At 39.4% G+C, this 20975-nt stretch overlaps 1 protein-coding gene across 2 annotated transcripts; it reads left to right on the top strand.

Moving 5' to 3' along the window:
* Positions 1 to 9022: 9022 nt before the first annotated feature.
* LOC306806986 (dipeptidase 2-like) lies at positions 9023 to 20278 on the top strand. Of its 2 annotated transcripts, XM_079316171.1 has the most exons (11): positions 9023 to 9326; positions 10943 to 11217; positions 12005 to 12131; positions 12596 to 12725; positions 13045 to 13186; positions 13628 to 13697; positions 14199 to 14375; positions 14864 to 14951; positions 15520 to 15595; positions 17245 to 17380; positions 18609 to 20278. In XM_079316171.1, the coding sequence occupies exons 1-11, from the start codon at positions 9291 to 9293 to the stop codon at positions 18792 to 18794; spliced, it is 1443 nt and encodes a 480-aa protein (XP_079172297.1). In that variant the 5' UTR covers positions 9023 to 9290; the 3' UTR covers positions 18795 to 20278. The 2 variants fall into 2 exon arrangements, with proteins under 2 accessions (XP_079172297.1, XP_079172298.1); XM_079316172.1 differs by lacking the exon at positions 9023 to 9326 and having other exon boundaries at positions 11080 to 11217; positions 12622 to 12725.
* Positions 20279 to 20975: the final 697 nt, after the last annotated feature.

The following is a 20975-nucleotide window of genomic DNA, read 5'->3' on the forward strand; positions in this document are numbered from 1 at the left end:
ACCCGAGCCCTTCAGAAAACAACCCCTGGCCAGCTTTGTCCCCATGCATTACTGCTCACCAGGGGGAAGAGCAAAGCAACACTTCTCATCCAAAGTGATGGATAAGCAGCAGCTGCTGAGCAATAATGTGTGCAGTTCTGTGAGGGGCAGCATTGTCACTGGCTGCACTAGAAGGAAAAAAAGCTAAAATACTTATTTTAATTAACAGAGAATGATTTTAGTTGTTTATTTGTTTCATAGTCTTCAATGCTCCCATTAGAGCACAAAGCCATCTGAATTGTATTTCCAACACAAAAAGCTGGGAGAGCTTTAGATTCAGCACTGGGTCTTGCCACTTCTGGGGTATCTACCCAAATTCTTTAATGCCTGAATATTCATGGACCTTGTTGATCCAGCTTTAAAGACATTTTAAGTTCAGCCCAGTATGCCAACAGTATCTGCACTGGAAAAGGAAATGCTCACTCTTAATAGATGTAAGCAGCTGTAATATTCCCTTCCAGGGAACAGAGTTAGAAGATACTAAGTAGGTTAGTTCTAATGGTTTGTTTCCTCACATTTCTTAAGGAATTTTGCAGGCAGTGAGGAGGCAACAAAGTTTAGGCAAAAATTAACAGTACCTGCACATGGTGATTTATGGGTGCAAAGAAGAACATCCATTATTTTCAGTGGTTACAGCTCTAGGCACTTGGTCAGAATGGGCACCACTGGCTCTTGTGAATGGGAGGGTTCAACTAATTTTAGAAATGAATTTCAGGAACTGGGAGCTGTCCTGCTTTGTGTTTTATTTCCTAAGCTCTTGCTGAGAGGTGACAGCTCTGCCTGCTTTGATTAGACCCTTGCTTAAAACTGGTCTGGAGCCCAGTCCCTCATTCCTCTCACAGTTTCAGGATGGTTACAGGGGGCAGGCAGGGAGGGGAAGATGTCTAAGCTGCAATGGGAAAAATGCTCTCCCGTTGTCCCGAGCAGGTCCCCGTGGATGGAGCTGGCCCCTCCACGGCCTGGCCACCCCCAGTGCCGGGCACAGGACCTGGGACCCCTCCCACACCTCTGTCTGTTCCCCAGTGCTGTGTTTGCTGGATCCCTGCGGGACAGGGCTGTGCTGCAGCCCGAGTGCCATCTACTGACATTGCACTCACAGTTTTTGCCAGCTGCGCTTCTCTCATCCTTATGCACACCCACCCCCCCTTAAATCATCAAACTCAAATACGTTTTCATTTTTCCTTTTGTGATAATATGCGACCACTGTAAGGTTAATGCAATGTAATTCATATAACTGCATGGAACATTTCAGAGAAGGCTATTGAAAGTGATTTCAATGGCTATCTTTGTATTTTTGATGTTTGGAGTTTTAGTTCTTCCCCTTTTCTTTAGTAGACAATTGTACCAGAAAGAATTATTTTAAAAGAACCTGTAACTTTCATAGCAATTGAGAATATGCATTTTAGTCTTTTAGTGGGTTTAGGGAAAGCAATAAAAACTGCAACATGTGTGGTTTCTATTGCAGGGGATTTGAGACAATGCGTGCAGGAATTTAAGAATTGCTTCTATGTGTCACCTGCAGAAAAAACACAGCTTTGCAGAGCTGAAAGATCTCATGGCACAGTAAGCAGAAAATGGGCAGGGAATAGCACAGGTCTGGCAGTGAGGAGGGACAGATCATAGGATTGTTTAGATCTGCAAAAAAAAAAAAAAAAAAAAAAAATTCAGCAATTACCTAAATTCTTGCAAGAGGAACATTCCAATTCTGTGAAAGTGTTATAACTGGAGCAGGGGTTAGAAAGGTGAATATCCTGGATAGAAAGTGGCAGCCACCTGCTGAATTAAACATCTAGAAAACTATGTGCAGGAAACTCAGTTTTTCTTCATTACAGAGCTGAGATGCTGCAAATCTGAATTCATATGGAGCTTGGCTGGTGTGGAAGTATTCCTGGCTGGCCTTCCTCACAAGGAACTAATTTCCAGTGTTAATTTACATGCTTTGCTGAAAACTGAAAACTCATCCTGAAAGTATGTTTACCATGGCAGTCAAAAGTTTCACAAAGGTAAAGATTCCTTCTTCTGTTTCTTTCATTGTGTCACTTCTCAACTGCTTTAAATTATGTGTTTTTGACAGTGAGAAATCTCTTTTCCCTGAGAATTGCCAATGCAAATACAGTCAGAAGTGAAATTATCAAAGCCATAAGACCTGTTCATTAGTCCAACTAGCAGGACAAGATCAAGTCACTTGAATAAGTACAGGAACATAATTAGCAAGTGAACCTGTAATGTCTGATTTGCTGGGAACATTATGTGTGGAATTTTAAAATTCACAGTGTTTCATCTGGAAACCAGAAACAATTAATACCCTGTGGATTGAGCTGCATGAAATATCTCAGTTGTAAAAATTCTGCTGTTCTTTAGAGACTCTGTTGCTTCTTGGATGAAGACAACAAATATTTGAACATGAGCGGGAAGACACAGCAAAAGGACACTGGATAATCTCTGTAAGAGGAAAAAAAAGCAGAAGTCTGACAGTCATCACTGATGATCAAGATCAGGAATGGACTGGGAGCCAGATACTGTTGCTTTTGAGTTGATTTGGGCTAAAAGCATTGAATTTTCATCCCTGAATAAACAGGCATCAGATGTTTCTTGTTGAGAGAGGATAGTACTGGACCTCCATGAACAAATTTGCCATCCCAGAGTAGAATGTCAATGCCAAGAAGAAGGGTGGGGGGAAAAAAACCCAAAACATTAAATAGTAGTATTTAAATGGTAACATTTTTAGCTTGTGTAGGTACAAACTAATTTGTCCATTTTCTGATTGCTAATGGGTGCTTCAGCTCCTAATTGGACTGAATATCCGGCATGTTGCAAACCACTCCTACTGTTTTGATAATCATGGTTCAGCTTTTTGATACTTGTGCATTAGCTCTCAAAACCTCTTGACTTTTGAGTGGAAGGAGGGCACTGAAGCTTAACAGCAAGCAAGAACCTTAGTGTCACACTTTTCTGTCTCTCTGGAGAATGTGGGTTACATCTCAGATTCAGATCCATTTGAAGAAAAACAAATACCCAGATCAAAAGCCTGTTTGTGGCTTCAGGTTCAGCAGCTCTTAGTGCTTTTTGAAAGGCTGATTCAGGCTGAAAAGCCCTTTAGGCTGACTGGTGAGTTACCTTGATTCAACCAGGAAACAAGACAAAGGTCAGAAATCTTTGTACTTGGCTCACACCAACCCTTTCCACTTATGATCCCAAGTGGAAAGGGAAGGTGCACTGGCCATCCCTCCTGAAGTATGACCCCAAGAGAGGCAGGAGCTCTGTATATTTGTCCCCAAAAATTAGAGTCTAGATTCAATTCCTTTCCAACTCCACATAATCCTTTTCCTGAATTGCATCTAGATAGCTCCTAAAGGAACTGAAACCTGCATCCCCCTAGAGGTTGTATGTCCACCAGGCCCCAAGCTGAGCTGTATGGGGTACTCTTGCTCATGAAGGAGCTATGATGGAGTTCTGCAGCAAGTACAAAACTCCCAGGGCCAGAGTAAGTAAATCCTTTCACCTTTTGTGAGCTAAAACATTTGAGTCTCTTCAGTGAATGATCAGAATTGAATTTATGTATCTCACTCTGGCCATTAAGTTCTCACATGACTTTTCTGTGTCATTCTTCCTGGACGGGTAACTGGTTACAAATATCCTACAAATTCCTTTTGACTTACCTAGAATTTAAAATAAAAATAAAACAACTTCATTTAAATAGACAAAAACATTGTATCCACAGTGTTCCAAAACTTTATTCTGCTGTATAATTTTTGATAAGGCAGGTAAAATTGTTTAACAAAGTTTGTTTTTTATTTATGACCAACCAACTGAGTAAAGAATAATGATTTTGGTTCTAACAGAAATTATTTTGGAATTAAAAAAAAGAGAAGATTGTTTGGCATACAACATTGGCTGACACATATAAAACTAGGACAGGAATATGTCAAAACCATAATAAACCTCAAAACAGGATGCTTGTAGATACTTGTTTAGTGCTCTGTAGGGAATAAGGAGCATATTCTGGCTTATGTCAACAGATTCAAGACAATGTATCTCTTCCTGTGTGCTCCTGTGGTTTTGTGCACAGCTCTTCTGTGAACTCAGAGGAGACAAAGTGATGTGAGTGATCTCTCACCATTTGGCCTTAACACAGAAGAACAAGCTGTCTTGATCTGGGTCCTAATGTGACATATTTGTAAATACACATGTGCCTCTACACAAAGGACAGTCAGATTCCAGTGCAGAGTCTGGCACATCCCTGCAGTGGAAGCCAGAAGCACAATGTCCCCTGGAAAGGTGCAGCTGCCCTGTGCAGTGCCAGTCCTGGTGCTGTGTGGAGGAAGGTCAGGAGATGCCACAGCTTCAGTGGAGTCTGTGAGCCCACCGTGATTTGAAAACCAGATCATTCTACGACAACATGAGGACAATTAGTTCACTTCTCACTGTGATAAACTGATTTAAGGCCAGTTCACAAATCTGTTTTTCCTCTGTGTGTATCAACTTGACTTTACTAAACCATTTGGGTAAGATCACTTGTCCATCTCTTAACCCTTTTCTATGTGTAACAAGATGTGCTGTCAACTGGCCAGCTCTGCAGCATGACAAAATCCTGCAACAGTTCTGGGAAAGTCCTGCTGACTTGCTGTGCAAATAGCCCTTTTACTCAGTCACTCCAGACTGTATCACAAAATGCTGCCTGTTACAAAAGGAGAGATGTAAGTGTACATGCTGCTCTTTAGTACCACCTTAGTAAAAAGTTTCCATGGTGATTTGCTCTCATTGCTTTTCTTTCCAAAAGAAAAGCAGCAAATTTCTATCTACTGGCTCATTGAAATTACCTGCCAAATTTCTCAATTAAACAAACCTCTTCTTAAGTATCACAATATGCTGTGAAAAACACCTCAGAAATAATAGATCCTCGGGTGATAAGACAAAAGTGCTTGGAAGCTTTTTAACACTTTTGTTTAAAAAAAAATTATACTTGGGATCTCTTACTTGCACACAGCTGTGAATGTTTAAGAGCATCTGATTGTGCTTTATATCAGATTCTGAGGAAGCTAACTTAAAACAATTGCAGCAAATTCTAGATTTTTCTGAAAGTCTCTGACAGACTGAATGAGCAACTTTACTTAGTTTCCAGTTTGTTCAATGTGGTCTGAACAAGAGACACAACCAGTCAATTTATTTACATGTTCTATTTAGCTTCGTAATGCTCCTGAGGCAGGAAAATAAACTACCTGTACATGTGCCCAGCACAGCTGTTTGCAGATACATTGCAAAGAGAAGTAATTTCTTAAGCCTTTCAGAATTGCTAATGAAGAGCTTCAGAAGCTGGTATAAGAACCTACACTCTTCTAACATCCTAGCATGTGCTGACAAGCTTGCAGTTAAAGGTGGTTGAGAGCTTCTACTCATAAACATAGGAATGAATAAGACATCAGGCCTTGCCCAAGGATTACCTGGATACCATCAACACATCAGGCAAGGATGACAATTTTTAGGCATCCCTCCAAAACTCAAAGCGAAGCCTTTGAATCACAAATTTAAAAATATAGACCCATTATTAGGTAGCAAACCAGAAGCCAAGTAGACTTGCTCTAAACTGGATTTTCTCATTGATACCAAAATTATGTGGGAAGTGGCAGAAATACAGCTTTGAGAATTCTGCTTTTAAACAGGAAAGTTATTTTGTTTTTGTTTTTGTTTTTTTCTTTTTTAAGTGTTTCTGGAAGCCTTTTCAGATAAAATTCTCAAACTGAGTAGGCAACAACTTCTGTTGTCCTTGAGGCTTTCGTGACCTCTTCAACTGCCTTTCAGAAAAGATTTTTCTTTTTATTCCTTTGGGTGGGGGGAACAACCTCCAAATTAAGGAGTCCACACATCTGAAGCAAGCTAGTTTGTATCCTGGTTCTCAGAAGTCGTCTCCAGTCCTGCCAATTAGCAATCTGTCATCAGATCACAGACTATGCATTATTTTAATGGGGAAGATCCTTCCACTTTGTGGCAAGAACTTTCACCTTGCTTGAATCAAAAGAGTTAAACTGGATACCTGATACCTTTGTAGAACAAATGTATAACTAAACAAACAGAGGCTTTGCTTGGTTTGCTTTGCTATTTGGGCATTATCAATTGTAAATATTACTGATATTTTAAAATAAACACAATAGAAATTACTAGATAAGCTTATTGCAGCTATTTTTTTCCCCACCGCTGCATTCCCTCTTTCTTTCCAAGAAAATACAGAAATTAATTCTGTCAGAGTATTGAGCCAGGAGAACTCACAGCCACTTTGGTATTTTTGGAAAAACTTGTTGACAAGGCACATTGATGAGTATCAGAATAGTACTAATTTGTGCTCATCCTGAAAGGTATCTGCATTCATTATGGTCTATTTGCTTTCAGCTATAAGCAATATTCAGCTCTAGATTCCTTCTAAATAGCTTTGGTCATATCTTGATGTGCTTCATGAAATCTTTTCTCTGTGAAGAGCAAAACTTATCTTTGTACTTCCTGTTTCTTTTGTGTTTGGTAACTGCTGACAGCTGATGTTCTGTATGTTCATGTCCTGAGAGTGCATGGAATCCTCTGAGCTGCCTTCAGCTCAGTAGTGAATTAGTAGTGAAACTGGAAGCAGAAAGATTTTACTGATTTGGTTTTTAACCTCTTTGATCTCCCAAGATTTTCTCATAAGGCCTCATCTAAGAAATAAGTTGCAACCATGCTGATTTAAACAGATTAAAATTACCAAAGAACCTCCCATCACCACCCCCACCTTCATTTTAGGACCAGAAACTAATGCTGAGATGAGGAGAAGAAACAGATGGAACTCAGTTTGCAATAGTGAAGTCTGCCTGTATTGCTATTTTTATGCAAAGTGAAATCCCAGTACACAGGATTTCCTCTTCCTAATGTGTTGTAACAGTTTCTAATTAAAACACTGATACCTACACTCAAGAGATGCCAAACTGACTGCCCTGGAGTTTGCAATCTACACACAGAAGCAAGACAGCAAGTTTGAATACTTGATAAGCAGGACTTACAATACTCTGTTAATGTGGCTTGTCCCTAAGCAATTGCAAGGGGGTTTTAAAGCTGATTCACACACAAAACTATATCCATCCCAAATGCTGAAGTGCTATTATGTAGTCTGGTTGATGCCAGGAGCTGGTAGAAGAACTTTATAGGAAACAGAATTGCAGTTAAAAATGACTGCTGCAATAGGCATCTGCATGTACAAAGTCCTCCTTTCCCAGCTGTAGTCATCTATAGTTCAATCTGTTCTGATAAAAACTATCAGTGGTTTGGATGTGTAAGTACTGAAATTAATGAAGATGCTCTGGACTGGAACAAACCTTCCTAACAGGAAAAGTAGTTCCAACACATAATGTTAACCCTCTGCTCCCTGACAGCAGCTGATCTGAGTGTGAGTGCTGCAGCTCTTTTATGGCTTCTCAGCTTGCTCCAAAGTATGTGTGAGGTGAACATAACATGGTATAACCATAGGGATAGCTGTCATCAGGGACAGACAGCTGGGTAACAACATTCTGGACAATCAAGATTGCTCTTGGGATATTTATTAAGAGACCAGCCCTGCCAGATGAACTCTGCAGGAAGGATGTACATCACAAATGCCACATTGCAAGAATAATAACACACAGGCAGCTAACACTAATCCAGGGCTATTGGAACAAAATTATACAAGAAACTGTGAGCCAAAGGAAGCATTTGGCATTTAGCAGCTTTAAAAATCTGTTCTGAATCTGGAAAGAGGTCAGCTGTTAAAAGCTCAAGAAGGTTCTCAGTGGCTCTGCAAAAACTGTTGTTGAACAAAGAGTTGGTGAGATATTCTGCAGGCATGCAAAAACAGAGTTTTAGGTAGAAATCAGATCAAATATTTATCTTGACTTTGCAAGGAGAGAAATTTCAGAAAACAGGAAAAAATAAATTGCAAGTAATGATTATTAAGTGATATTTACTTACTCTGGAAGACAGAGATGAGAATTTGAGAAGTTTAAAATTAACAGTGATATATGGGCTAGAACTAGACTAGAAATGGAAAAGGAATCTGAACCTGACAATTGCTGCTTTACTTGAAATATGAAAGGCAGTTTTCTATCATAGGCATAATAATGGCTCTTGCCTGGATCAAACTTCAGATTAGAAAGAGAAAATATTTGTCTTTTCTCTTGTTACTTCACTTGTATTATTTAGGGTTCTCTAGACCACAGAAGTGGATAGTAAATATTTATAAGTGAAGTTTGTCAAATTAGTAATGTGAAGCAGAATTCTCAGGCATGTGGGGGCTTCTGTTTAAGTTTTCCAGTTAGTAGGAACTAGAGGATTGAAGAAAAATATGTGTTCCACTTAAGACACAACTTGCACAACAGGTCTGTGGGAGATTTGTTCATGAGACTTGGTCATTTCTCCACAATGGAATCATAAACAAAAGCATGACACCCTTTTGTTTTCCAGTACAAAATATGAAGAGAAATAAAAATTATGATAAGCAAACCTCATCCCTTGTGAAACTCTAGCATCAGAGTTTTGCATATATTTCTTTTTTTCTGAACTTTCATGTTTGAAAGGGAGTGAAAAGCTACAGTAGTTTCAAAGACATAATTATTTTTGGAAAGATCATCAGTAGCTTGTGACTGTTTTGACCTCTATGAATATAACACAATTGCACTGTAGGTTCTGAATAAAGTACATGAGTTATAGTAACAAGAGGTAGATATTTACTGGCTTAAGTCTACTCAATGTGAACAGGCAAGCACTGGAACAGGGACCAACAAGGTTGCATGATCTATTTCATGGCAGATATCAAAACTCCCACCGAGTGAGATCCTGAGCAACCTGATCTAACTATGGAGTTACCTCACCTGGGACCAGCTGGCTGGACTAGATGACCCCTTCCAACCTAAATTATTCTGTGGTCAGAGGCACCTCTTTCAGAACAGTACAGTGATTTTAACACATCATCTGCTAGTGAACAGAGGCATTGTGGACTGCACAGCCAGGCTGCCACGAGAGGGAGGAAATGCTGGGTTTTTAGCAAGGCACAGCAAAAGCCTTGTGGGGCTCCCACGGGGGTGTAGCTGAGCTGGAAGCTCACACACAGACCTTACATCTCAGAAAGTGGCAACTTCCAAATGCCTGTTGTGTGTGCAGCCTGTGACACGAGCTAAAGAGACAGAGGAGGTTTCTTGCCTGCTGCTGTGATGCCAAGCAGATCCAGTGCCAAGCTCTAGCTGTGTATCCAACACAGCGGGATGTGGATTTCGACTCGGCTGCAGTATCTGAAGCAGGTAACTGCTCCAAGGAGCCTCTAGATAAACAAAAGTAAAGCTATAAATCTTATTTCAGCTTCCACTTCGCAACTCTGCTCAGTCAGCATGGTAAAAAGCTGAGTGGGTTTTGTATTTTAAATGTTGTTTAAATAGGGATGCTAATATGCCACGTTCTTAATTTGGTGTAGTGCTTGCAATACTCCTTCAATTTTCAAGTACTGATCTCTGAATGATGCTTTAATTATGAGTCTTTTTACATCTAAACAGTTTCAAAGACAAACGAGTCTTACTCTTAAAGAGTATTTTGCATGAAACTGAGAGGATACTTTGATATAGCAAATCTATAGAAAATTCTTGTAGCTACAAGGAATTGCGTTTTTTTACATATACACAGAAAAGAGATCTGGTATTGTACACATTAAAAAAATTTATTTTGGCAGTCAAACCACTGGAAGAACACTTAGTTCCTGCTGAAAAATATTCCTGAAAATTGCTGTTGAATTCAGGAAATAATTGTAAATATTTGGACCAAAATCTATAGTGTGTGCCAGTTTTTATAGCCTCAAAACAGTTTTATTGTGCGAACAAAGTTTGCTACTTTCTTATTAAGCAGTTTGAACTGACACATTACATGAACTTCTATATGCATATGAGGTCAGAGCAGACAATAAGCTCTAAAATCTTAGTTTTTCCTTTAGAGTCCTTTTGCCAGGATCTGGAAGAGTTCTAGAGATTCAAGCTGCAGATCTGTGCTGTATTTTGGCTTGAGGAATTTACAACCAAAACATGCCTGCAGAAACTAATTCGCCTTTGTGGTACTAACTTGTCAGAATTCTTCTGCTCCAGCAGTCTTTTGACCTTTTCTTTTTAACATTTAGCATGCTGAGCTCCACTAACAAATTTAACATTTTCTAGATAAGAGATACCAAGATTTTTCGCCCTGTGGTAACAAAGTGTGCATTTGTGGTAAAAGGGTAAGTCTGTATTTGTGCTTTAACATTTGGGGGAAATCCATATGGTTGCCATAGAACAGAAAAGAAACAACTCTGCTCGCTAATCTTTCTGTTTTGTGGAAGTGTTGTGACACTAAAGTTTTTGGGTCCCACAACAATTTCTGATGCATATTTATGGAACAAAAAGTTCTATTCTAAGACTGTACTGCTATTGGAGGAAGGATTTTGAGGATGGTTGTGTTTCTAGCAATCACTGTTCCTTTCATCCCATCTGATGTTCTGTGTGTTTTAAGAAGACAGTTTACTCAGAAGCAGCTCACTTCTCAACTTTCTCAGAAAACAGTTTCAGTGTTCATGTCAGTGGGAGTTTCCCACAGAAAGAGAACAAGCAAGTTAACATCATGAAAATACTATCATCTTCTGCTGCTTTGGAAGCTGTTTTTTGGGAGGTGTGAGCCCAGGGTGCAGCAGGCTCAGCCCACCAGCTCTGGCTGAGCAGTTGGTTCTCTTCAGCACTGAGCTGGTGGCAGCAGCAGAGTTTAAGGAGAGGTCATATGTGCAAGAGCACAACAACCACAGTCCCTAAAATCTTTGGGAGAATGTACTAGTTTCAGAGTTTCCAATGCTATCTTCCCTTCTTTTTCCTATTATTTCTTTGGGTTTTTTTCATTCCTCCTCCAGAACTCACACCAGCCTTATCAGAAGGAGGGGCATTCTACTCTATTAAGCCTACAGCCTCTGCAGACTGGAAATTCTGCTGTTTCATTGTCATCAGTGAGCAATTGTGGTATCCCTGTGCTCCAGCACTTTTTCCACTGGAAAATGGAAATGAAGAGAAATATGGCAAAGCTGTTGTGGCTGCTGATGTTCTTTTCTGCTATTGTGCCATTCAACTGTGAGAAATCAATGAGAGAAAGAGCTATTGAGCTGATGCAAGATGCACGTTTGATCGACGGGTATATGAAATATATTCAATTAAACTCTCTTTGTGAGTCCTTCCAAGTGAGGAGGAAATGCTGAAGTGTGTGTAGATTAACAGAGACATGAGCTGTTACGGGCACATAGATAGCACTGAGCTACTGTTGCAGTGATACATTGGGAAGGAATTTTGGTTCAGAGGGTACTTAAAGTAAGATTGTGTTAATCTAAATACTGTTGAGATTTTCTGATTAGGTGTCATGGTTTAACCCCAGCTGGCAACTGAGCCCCACACAATGGGGGATGGGATGAGGGAGAGGATCAGAAAAGTGAGAAAACTTGTGAGTTGAGACAAAGACAGCCTAATAAAGAAAGCAAAAACAGGCATAAACAAAGCAAAACAAAGAATTAGTTCAGTATTCCCATGACTAAGGTGTTCAGCCATCCTCAGGAAGCAGGGCTCCATCACACACAACATTTTCTGGGAAAGATAAACACTGTGATTCTGAATGTCCCCTGCCTTCCTTCTTCTCCCCAACTTCATATGCTGAGCATGACCCAACTGGTCTGGAATATCCCTTTGGCCAGCTGGGATCAGCTGTCTCAGCTGTGTCCACTCCCAACTTGCTGTACACCCTCAACCTGCTGGCTGGTGGGGTGGGTGAGAAGCAGAAAGGGCAGAAGAGAGACTTTCAGGCATCTATTGATGCAAGGATTGCTGGCAATTAATGGTCTAAGGGACTGCAAACAGTGGAAGAAATTACACCTGGGTTAGAAAGAGAACAACTTATTTCTATGATAAGCATTGTTTGTTTTCTATTTTAGCCACAATGACTTTGCACTGCAGCTGAGAATACTTTACCAAAATAGACTCAGCAGAGTCAGCATAAAAGAAATCAACAAGACTCACACAAACCTGGTGAAACTTCAGGCTGGTTATGTGGGAGCTCAGGTATGTACTGCTGTGGTGCTGAGGCTCAGACCATATTTCTACATTTGCTTCCTTCCCAGCCACAAAAATACTCCTAGCCCTGACTTTGATCCTTTATGTTGTAAAATTTAAAAAAATAATAAAACTGAAAAGCCACAAACCCTCTTTCATGAAAGCTGTGTTTCAAAAGCTTGGGTTTTATAATTCAGATACTCTTAGTCAAAACAGCAGCATTTGCTTTGTGATATATAAATTAAGGAAGATAATATCTGCTTTCCTGCATGTACTGTGGACTAGCTGAGTGTATCATGCCTGGAGTGGTGCTCATATGCATCATAACTCTTTCTTTGGGGAAAAAGCTAGAGTGGCAACTTCCTTGTAAACTGCAGGAAGTTATTTTTGTCTGTGCTCCTGAACTACAAGCAAACAGAAGTTTCCAAGTTAAAACACAAGTTCCCTGGTTTACTTGTTGATGTCTCTTTCAGTTTTGGTCAGTGTATGTTCTTTGCAGCGCTCAGAACAAGGATGCTGTGCGCCTGACCTTAGAGCAAATTGATGTTGTCAAGAGGATGTGTAACAGCTATGATGAGCTGGAACTTGTGACGACTTCCCAAGGTGATGCTCCTTCTTGTAAAAGCATTTTAAAAAATGTGATTGTAGGAGGTATGTACAGAGAGATTCAAGCAGGCAAGCTATCCTGCTTTAAAGAGTAACTTCAACATTTCCTCTGAACCACAGCTGCTGACTGTGCACAGCCCTGGTCCACTGCAGTCATGAGAAAACTTGCCATATAAACATGTACTCTGCAAGCTCCAATTCTATGAAAATGGCTTTATTATTGCTTGCAATTTACACAAACAATTGCTGCTCAGTAGTGCTGGCTTCTTACCTGTCATGGAATTACTTTGGAATTATCTCCCTTTGCATTTTCCAGGTATCTCTAACAGTAGCAAGATTGCATGTTTGATTGGAATAGAAGGTGGCCACTCCATTGACAGCAGCCTGGCAGCACTGAGGATGTACTATGACTTGGGTGTTCGTTACATGACTTTAACACACACCTGCAACACTCCTTGGTAACTATTGTGCATGTTTTTGTGTGACTGCCTAGTGCAAAGGAGGGCAGCTGCATGGTAAAACTGTGGATTCAACACAAGCTTATCCTGTGAAAGACTTTGAAGCAAGTCAAGGTGAAAGGTTTTAGAGGTAAAGCATTTGCCATTTGTATAGTGGGAGATTGCATCCATTATACAGTGCTTATTATGATCATAATTCAGACACTTGACAGTTTGCTTGTCTTAACTTCCTTCACAAACATCAACATTAGTGAACCTGAGAGCAATTATGAATATAAAAAGCACTGCCTGAACAAGATACCGTTATGTAGCTCATTATCCCCACATTTGGCTCTGTGACATTGTAATAATTTTTCTTGTGTGTAGTGTAAGTTTTCAGCTGCTAATACTGTATTCTCCAGAATCATATGATGTTTCTCCTCCCTTACTCCCCTTTTTAAGGTCTGAATCATCATCTAAAGGAATACACAACTTTTATCCCAGTGTTACTGGTCTGACTGCATTTGGCCAAGTAAGGATCTCTTTCAAATGCTAATCTAGACAATCTGTCATGCAACTAACCACTTCTGGCCTTATCTTTCCAAAAGCAAATTGTCATTAAAAATTAATTACTGGAAGTTCTTGATAGTTGATAGATGATCAGGATTTATTCAAGCTAAATTCTCTATGACATTTCTTAGGGTAAAATAAATGTTAAATTTAATTGAATTGTTTTAATACAGATTAGATGTATGAATTCGTATGTGCAAGCAGTAAGATGTGAATAACACTCCAAATGACATTTTTTAGATTGACTAAGTTTTCTAAGTTTTGAGCATGTGGTGGCATGCTGGCTAATTTTGAGTGAATAAATCACAAATGAATTAATAAGTACACAGAAACCAATACAGGCACAGCATGTTTATGACTAGCTGGCAGCTGCAGAATTAATCTGTCTGTTTACATACACCAGCTAAATGGCTTCCTTTCAGGAAACTTAATACTGACACTGCTGTCTGTACATCTGTTGTAGGAAGTGGTAAAGGAGATGAATCGCCTAGGTATGCTGATAGATTTATCTCACACCTCATACTCCACAGCAAAAGCTGCACTCAGTATCTCAAAAGCACCAGTCATTTTCAGCCACTCCTCGGCATTTTCTGTTTGCAATCACTCCAGAAATGTTCCTGATGATATCCTCCAGGAACTGGTGAGTGATATGGTTCTTGGGTTTGTTTCTGGATGAAGGAATTTGATGGTTTTGCTTCTTGGGGATTTTGTTTTTTGTTTAATGGTAATGTTTGTGTGGGCTGCAGCAAACGTGCATTTAAGTCATGATGTTTACTTTTCACCTCCTCATCCCTGCATTTGATTTAGAAGCAGATCCTTGAGCTTACAATTGCTTCTGAGACATTTTCTTCGGGTTGTGTTTAACCTTTGACTAAAAAAATGAAGTGTTTGCAAATACTTTATAATTCTAGTTGAGTTTGTTTGATGTAGTCACTGCACTTTGGCTGATTCAGTCTACATGGGACAAGGGAAAAGGGCAGGGAGCCAAAGCCTTGTGTTGCCATCTGAACTTTGACTAAGTGTTGCTGTTCCCACTGATGGGTGAGCATAGAAGATTCTACATAACATGCCCAAGAAGTTTGCAGGGCAGGAGTGCTCACTCGTCACCTGTCTCTTTATATCTTTCAGAAAAAGAACAGGGGAATTATCATGGTGACTTTCAATGCAGATGTACTGGCCTGTGGCAGAAAAGTTGTTAATATTTCCACCCTTGCAGGTTTGATGTTAATACACTGTAGTTTTTGTGGGTTCTACAAATTCGTATAAATTATATTAATATCTTGGTGCATGCATAATTTTCAAAGTCATGTAAATTACACTGCTTGTTTATTCCATCCACAGCTTAGCCCAGCTCTAGAGACTTTTTCAGCTAACACTCATTAAACAATAACAAGATGTACAAGCTGTGTGTGTAGCTGAAGGACACAACACTCACAAACAGAGCCAACAACCAAAGTAGTTGTTTCTTTCTGGAAAACACCTTAAGCCTTTGTAATTAGGAGTGGGAAACATAGGTATGCAGTGGATAATGAAAACTCTATTGGTATAATGGGGCTACCTGCTAGGAATGAATGTGCTGGTCCCTTTCCTTGTTTGCATTTCATCAGTGTAGCTGTTATTTTAAAGGTTGATGCCTGTTGGGGTGTCTTTTGACTTTTTTTAAAAAGGGTTTGTTCAAGAACCCACGATTAAGGAGAGCTGTTACCTAGAGCCAATATGTGTGAACTGTAACATTTATTTTCTCCTAGATGCTTAGATGTTCTTTTCTTGATATTTTCTTTCAGATCATTTTGACCATATAAAGGAGATTGCAGGCTCAGAATCAATAGGAATTGGTGGTGACTATGATGGAGTGGAACGGTTGGTAAAGTTGTACATTGACATCTGCTCCCTAAATTATGTGGGTTTTGATTCATTTAAGGGATAAAAAAAGAAGGCATACTAAAAACACTGGTATCATATTATCTTCTAATGAGCACTAAACCAAATTTTAAGAAAGAAGAGCACAATGATTCCTTTTTAGAACTGCATGAAGCAGTGCTACAAATGTAGAAATGGATCCTCATGCCCTGTGAACTCTGAAGCTGTGTGTTCTAGCTGGTGGCTTGTGGATACAAAACCAGTGACAGAGGTTGTTTTTTCCAAAAGCCACAGATATATGACAGAAAAGCTGCCTCAACCTTTATGTGGTAAATGGTTCAGTCTGGAGAGATGCTGCAAAACTCTTTCCTGCACTATCCTTGGGGAAAGCCCAAAGAGTTTGTGTGCTGTGAAACCACTCCTGCTTTTGGGGCTGGGAAGTGTTTGAGGCAAGCAGAGCCTGGTGAGCAGCCTGCCACAAAACCTCTCCTCACTCCTGGACTACTGCAGTTACAACCCAGGAAATAAAGGCAGAATGGGTGGCATTTCCTGCTGCAACCCTAAACTTTTTTTTTTTTCTCTTTATCTTTCTTTTAAAGCATTATCTCCTTTCCCTTTTTTCTTTTTCTCCTGGAGTCAGGTTTGCTTGGGAATGAAAGTCAGAGTCAGGCTCCCACCTGTAAAGCACAAACACAAACCCATTGTGTCAGCTCCCATGATATCATAGCTCTGAAACTGTAATGCTCAAAATAAAAACACAGTTTGCAACAGAAGGACACATTTTATCACATGCATTTTCTCAAAGACCATCAGTTAAATTGGTGGTGGAGTCTAAATCCTGCTAGTAATGCCACAGATTTTATTGAGATATGCTTATCATCATACCTTCATGGAACAGAAAAAGTAACAAAATATTAGTTATCTCAAAACAATGTCAAAGTCTCATGGAAATACAATTAAAAACAGCTGTTGAATGCAGGTTTTGCTTTTTGCAGCTTTTTATTTCAAAACTCTTTTTATTCTGAAAATAATTAGCACAAGGCATAGATCACTTTTGCTTTTTATAATTTCTTTAGTAGAGGGCTCTGAATAGGTTTCTTTCCACTGCCTAAAAAATTGGCTTAATTAAAACAAATATTATTATTCTAATTGTTTTTGGGGTTTTTTTTTCCCAAAGTACTTTGTAAACAACAGAGTTCACAAAATTGCCTGCAACTCCAGAGCTCATAATATGTTTTTAGGTTTCCTTTTGTTCTCAGTTACATGAGTGGATTGCCCCAAATTCATCTGAGATGCAGCTGTTTCCTCTTGCTCTAAATGCCAGATGGAAAGTGTGGATTAACATACACACTTGGATTTCTGGTTATTTTCCCCCCTTTTGTTCTAATATCCTCCCATGCTGGTTTTTTGCCTCTATAGAAGTGCATTTAATTCCAGTCGTGCTCTGTTTATTGGGTCCTATGTGAAGGAAAAGCCCTTTGGTGTGTCCCAGTTCTGTTTCTGTTTGTCAGCTGAATTCTCAGAGGAAGAATTGGGTCCAAAGTGAGCTCACTTCAAAAGTCAATATGTGCAAAACACTAATTAAAAAACGTTTCCTCCAATTTGTCAGTGATGTGTGTTGAATGTTCTCATGTGACTCTTGCCAACAGCTTTCCTGAGGGATTGGAAGATGTCTCTAAATACCCTTCTTTGATAGAGGAACTTCTTAGAAGAGGATGGAATGAAACTGAACTGAAAGGAGTCTTAAGAGAGAACTTTCTCCGTGTCTTCAGGGAAGTAGAAAAGGTAAGATTAAAATCCAAACTGAATCTTGATTCTTACTAAGAAGGAAAGAGGAACTGTTGGTGTTTTGTTGTTTATTTTTTGGGTGGGTTTTTTCTTTGTTTTTCTTTCATTTAATGTGTTTTGTTTTGGAGGTTTTTTTTTTTTTTTTTTTTTTTTTGCTCAATGAGAGAGATATGAGGGAATGTAAGCACCTAATTCACTAAATCCAAACGCTGGGAAAGAAACCAAGATGGTAAGAGAGTGTTAGCAGCATAAAGGAAAATGAGAGAGAGCAGACAAAGCTCTTTGGAAGTTTTTCTCTCTGCAGTAATCTGATAAACACACATCAGTGACTTCCAAATGGAATCACTTCATGGTTTGGAGAAGCTGCGGATGTACCAGCATCACAGTCTGGCCGTGTTCGCTGGGGCAGGAAGGAATGTTGACTCCTGCAAATCAATTTAATTCTTGTCATGGGATTGGGCTGCTGTTCAAAAGGCTTCTGCCATGGACAGATCACTAACAAGCCATAAACATAACAAGTAGATCACAATGAGCTTTAAGTGTAAATGGTAGAAGTTAATCCAGAAGGATGAGGGAGGAGAGGAGGGAAGGAGACTGGATAAGACTAGGGCCCCTCAATGGCAACTTTTACAAATCCCTCTGCTGAAACCTCCAGACTGCTTGTCTCCTACTGCTCTATTTACAGGGATAGGTAAGCAGATATTACACAGACAACAGATATTTCACAGTGACCCTTCTTCGACTTGTCTTTTCTGGGCATGTTGGATGAAGAGAAATCAGGGAAATTTGTACTATTCCAGTTAAACTGCCAAAATATCTACATAATACTGACTTCATTGTGTGGCAGACTGACATTATGAAGAGGCTCAAATGCATCACAGCTAACCAATCTGTGGGATTTAGTATTTTTTTTTCCCTTCTAAATAAGTAATGTTGGAGCTCTGTCTTGAGAGTGTGAGCTCACTTCAGGAAAGAAAGCTCAGGAGTTTCTTGCTCCATGTGTGGAGAGAGCCAAGGCAAAGAACATCAGTCCTGTGACTCTTCCCTGTAAAGTTTCTGTGCTGAGTTCTGGGAAGTGTTTCATAGGAGTGCAAACAGCAGAATAATGATATTGCTATACAGTTTGAGTTGGGTAACTTGAAATAGCATTAAATTTGCTAGCTGCATAAAGCTTTTTGCTGTTGTGCCCATCTGGCTTTCAGGGACAACCTTTGAATTTTTGCAGGTGCGGAACATTTCTGGAGAAATGGACGTAGGTGAAAGTGAAATTCTGGAAGAAGCACAAAATTCCTGTCGCCTAGACCTACGTAAGCCTCAGCTCCAGCCATCCAGGTCCTTTGGATTCCCTTCTGTGGCACAACCTTTTAGTCTGACACTTGTAGCATATTTAATGCTGTATTACATACCATAAGATCTATGGAGTCTAGAAAGATATTTATGCAGTGCTCTGCAAAGCAACTATTCATCTTTCTGTGATTTGTTAGGGGAAAACTATAACAAATTTTAAACACAATTTCTGTAAATTCACCTGCATACTTGAAAAATCACGTAAATGATAAATTATGTAGCAAAAGAATCTAGAATTTAAGTGATAAATTCTGTATCATCTTGGCTAGGCCAGGATCAACACTGTTAATGGAAAATATTCACATTTAAAGAATAAATTCTTTAATATTTGATACATGGTTTTGGTACCCATATTGTGGAATAAATACTGGAGTACAGAATCAGCAGTTCCACACAGGAAATAGAGATTGTGATTAAGACATCTATGCCAAGAAACTTTCAAATATTATGTCTTGTTAAATCATACAACTTCTATTAGTAAGTAGTTGATGGCTTAATCAGAGAAGACCATCCCCTGCCATTTGGAGTGAAGTGCTTTTTTGTTTCCTTGGGGTTTTTTGTTTTTTAAGATGACAAGATGAGTGACAAGCGTACTCCAGCTTGAACTGCATGCCTAAGTAACTTTAGGGACCCATTCTGCAGTACTAAACTCTTATTTTCAAACCCTGACCAGGAGAGTGGGCAACTGGTCAGTTACTGCAGGGTGGAGGCAGAACCATGGCCAGTGGATTCATAGATATGAGATTAGACAGAGATATTTTTATTATATATCTGCTGTTTTGGCCTTCAGAATACGCTTTGAAATGCACAAGGTTAGAAGCTCCTGTTGCAGAGAAGAGCATATATTGAGATAGGCCTGTTCTTCATAGGCTCAAAACTGACATTTTAGTCAAATATACTGAGATTCATTATTAAATTATAAGATGGCAGTACCACATCTTTGTATGGCCAGTTCCCAGTGCTTGCTGGTAAATGCTTTCCCATGATACTTGCTGTTAATTGTGATTTTATGATACTAATTTTTATTTACTGATATGACATCTACAGAATTTAGCCCTAGTGTAGAATAAAAGCCCTGTAATTGATCTAAGGAAAGTATTTGTAAACACACAAAGTATTTAACAACCAAAACGGAAGGCTGAGCAAGAATAGGATGGAAAAACAGCACAGTAGCTTTTTTCTAGAGGAATTTGAGACTGTTCCTTCCATCCATTTCTGCACTCTGTGTACAAGTAGGGCTTCTGGAAGGACCCTGTTTTTTTATAGCTTCAAAATTAAGCTCATTAATTCTTTTCATAAGATGGTCTCCTTGATAAATATAGTCTAATTATACTCCAGTACGTTACCAAATTCTACAAATCATGTGAAACCATCTAGTTGCATATAAGCCAATTTTTAAAGAATAATTTCTCAATAAATACAGATCCTGGATATGTATGTAGAAAAAGGAATTACTGATTCAGAAGTTTGGCCTCCCAGACATTGCTTGACTGTCCTCAGAACATGTTTTATTGGTAAAATGATGAAATCAATAGGGCAAATGTCTGATTCATAAGCCGTTGGAAATCTGCCATCTTTTCTCAGAACTGATATTTGTTTCATTACACAAAATGCAACATGCTTCTTTATTCCTTCCAGCTGTTTTCTTTATACTGTGTTGTCAATTACTGCCTGCTAATTTTTACTGTTTTACCTTCCCATACTATAGCATGAACTAAAAATATATATTCATTTTCTTAAAGATACATAAAATACTTTTATATGACTTGCCTTATCCACAATGTATTGCACTTATTTGTTGACTGCTTGTGCAATGAGTAATTTGTAACCTCGTGGCAAAACACAGACATGAAATTTCAATAAAATATTGTTTAAAATTGTGCAACAATACTGGTGTAGTCCCACAAAGCAGTGTGGATGTTCAGAGGCCCATGAGACCCTGAAAGAACCATGGACCCCTGCAGGAGAAAGAGTACCATGAGCTGATATCATATCTGGGTCGATAACAGAGGGAAGGGATGCCCCTTCCATGGCAGGCAGGAGAAACTCAAATAGGTTTAATCCTGGATGTAGGCAGTCAGCCTCATTAATTCCAGATACTGCTAAACCCCTCCAAGCCCATGGGGAGGGATCAGTCACTGCAGTGGGTCCATGAGGACAGTGTTACCTGCTCAAATCCCTGCTCAAGCTGTCAAGGCATGGAGAACAAGGCAGGGTTAGGACACACTCTGCCTCACAGCACTTC

This window comes from Erithacus rubecula, assembly GCF_903797595.1.
Source record: "Erithacus rubecula genome assembly, chromosome: 12".
In the NCBI taxonomy this organism is placed as follows: Eukaryota; Metazoa; Chordata; class Aves; order Passeriformes; family Muscicapidae; genus Erithacus; species Erithacus rubecula.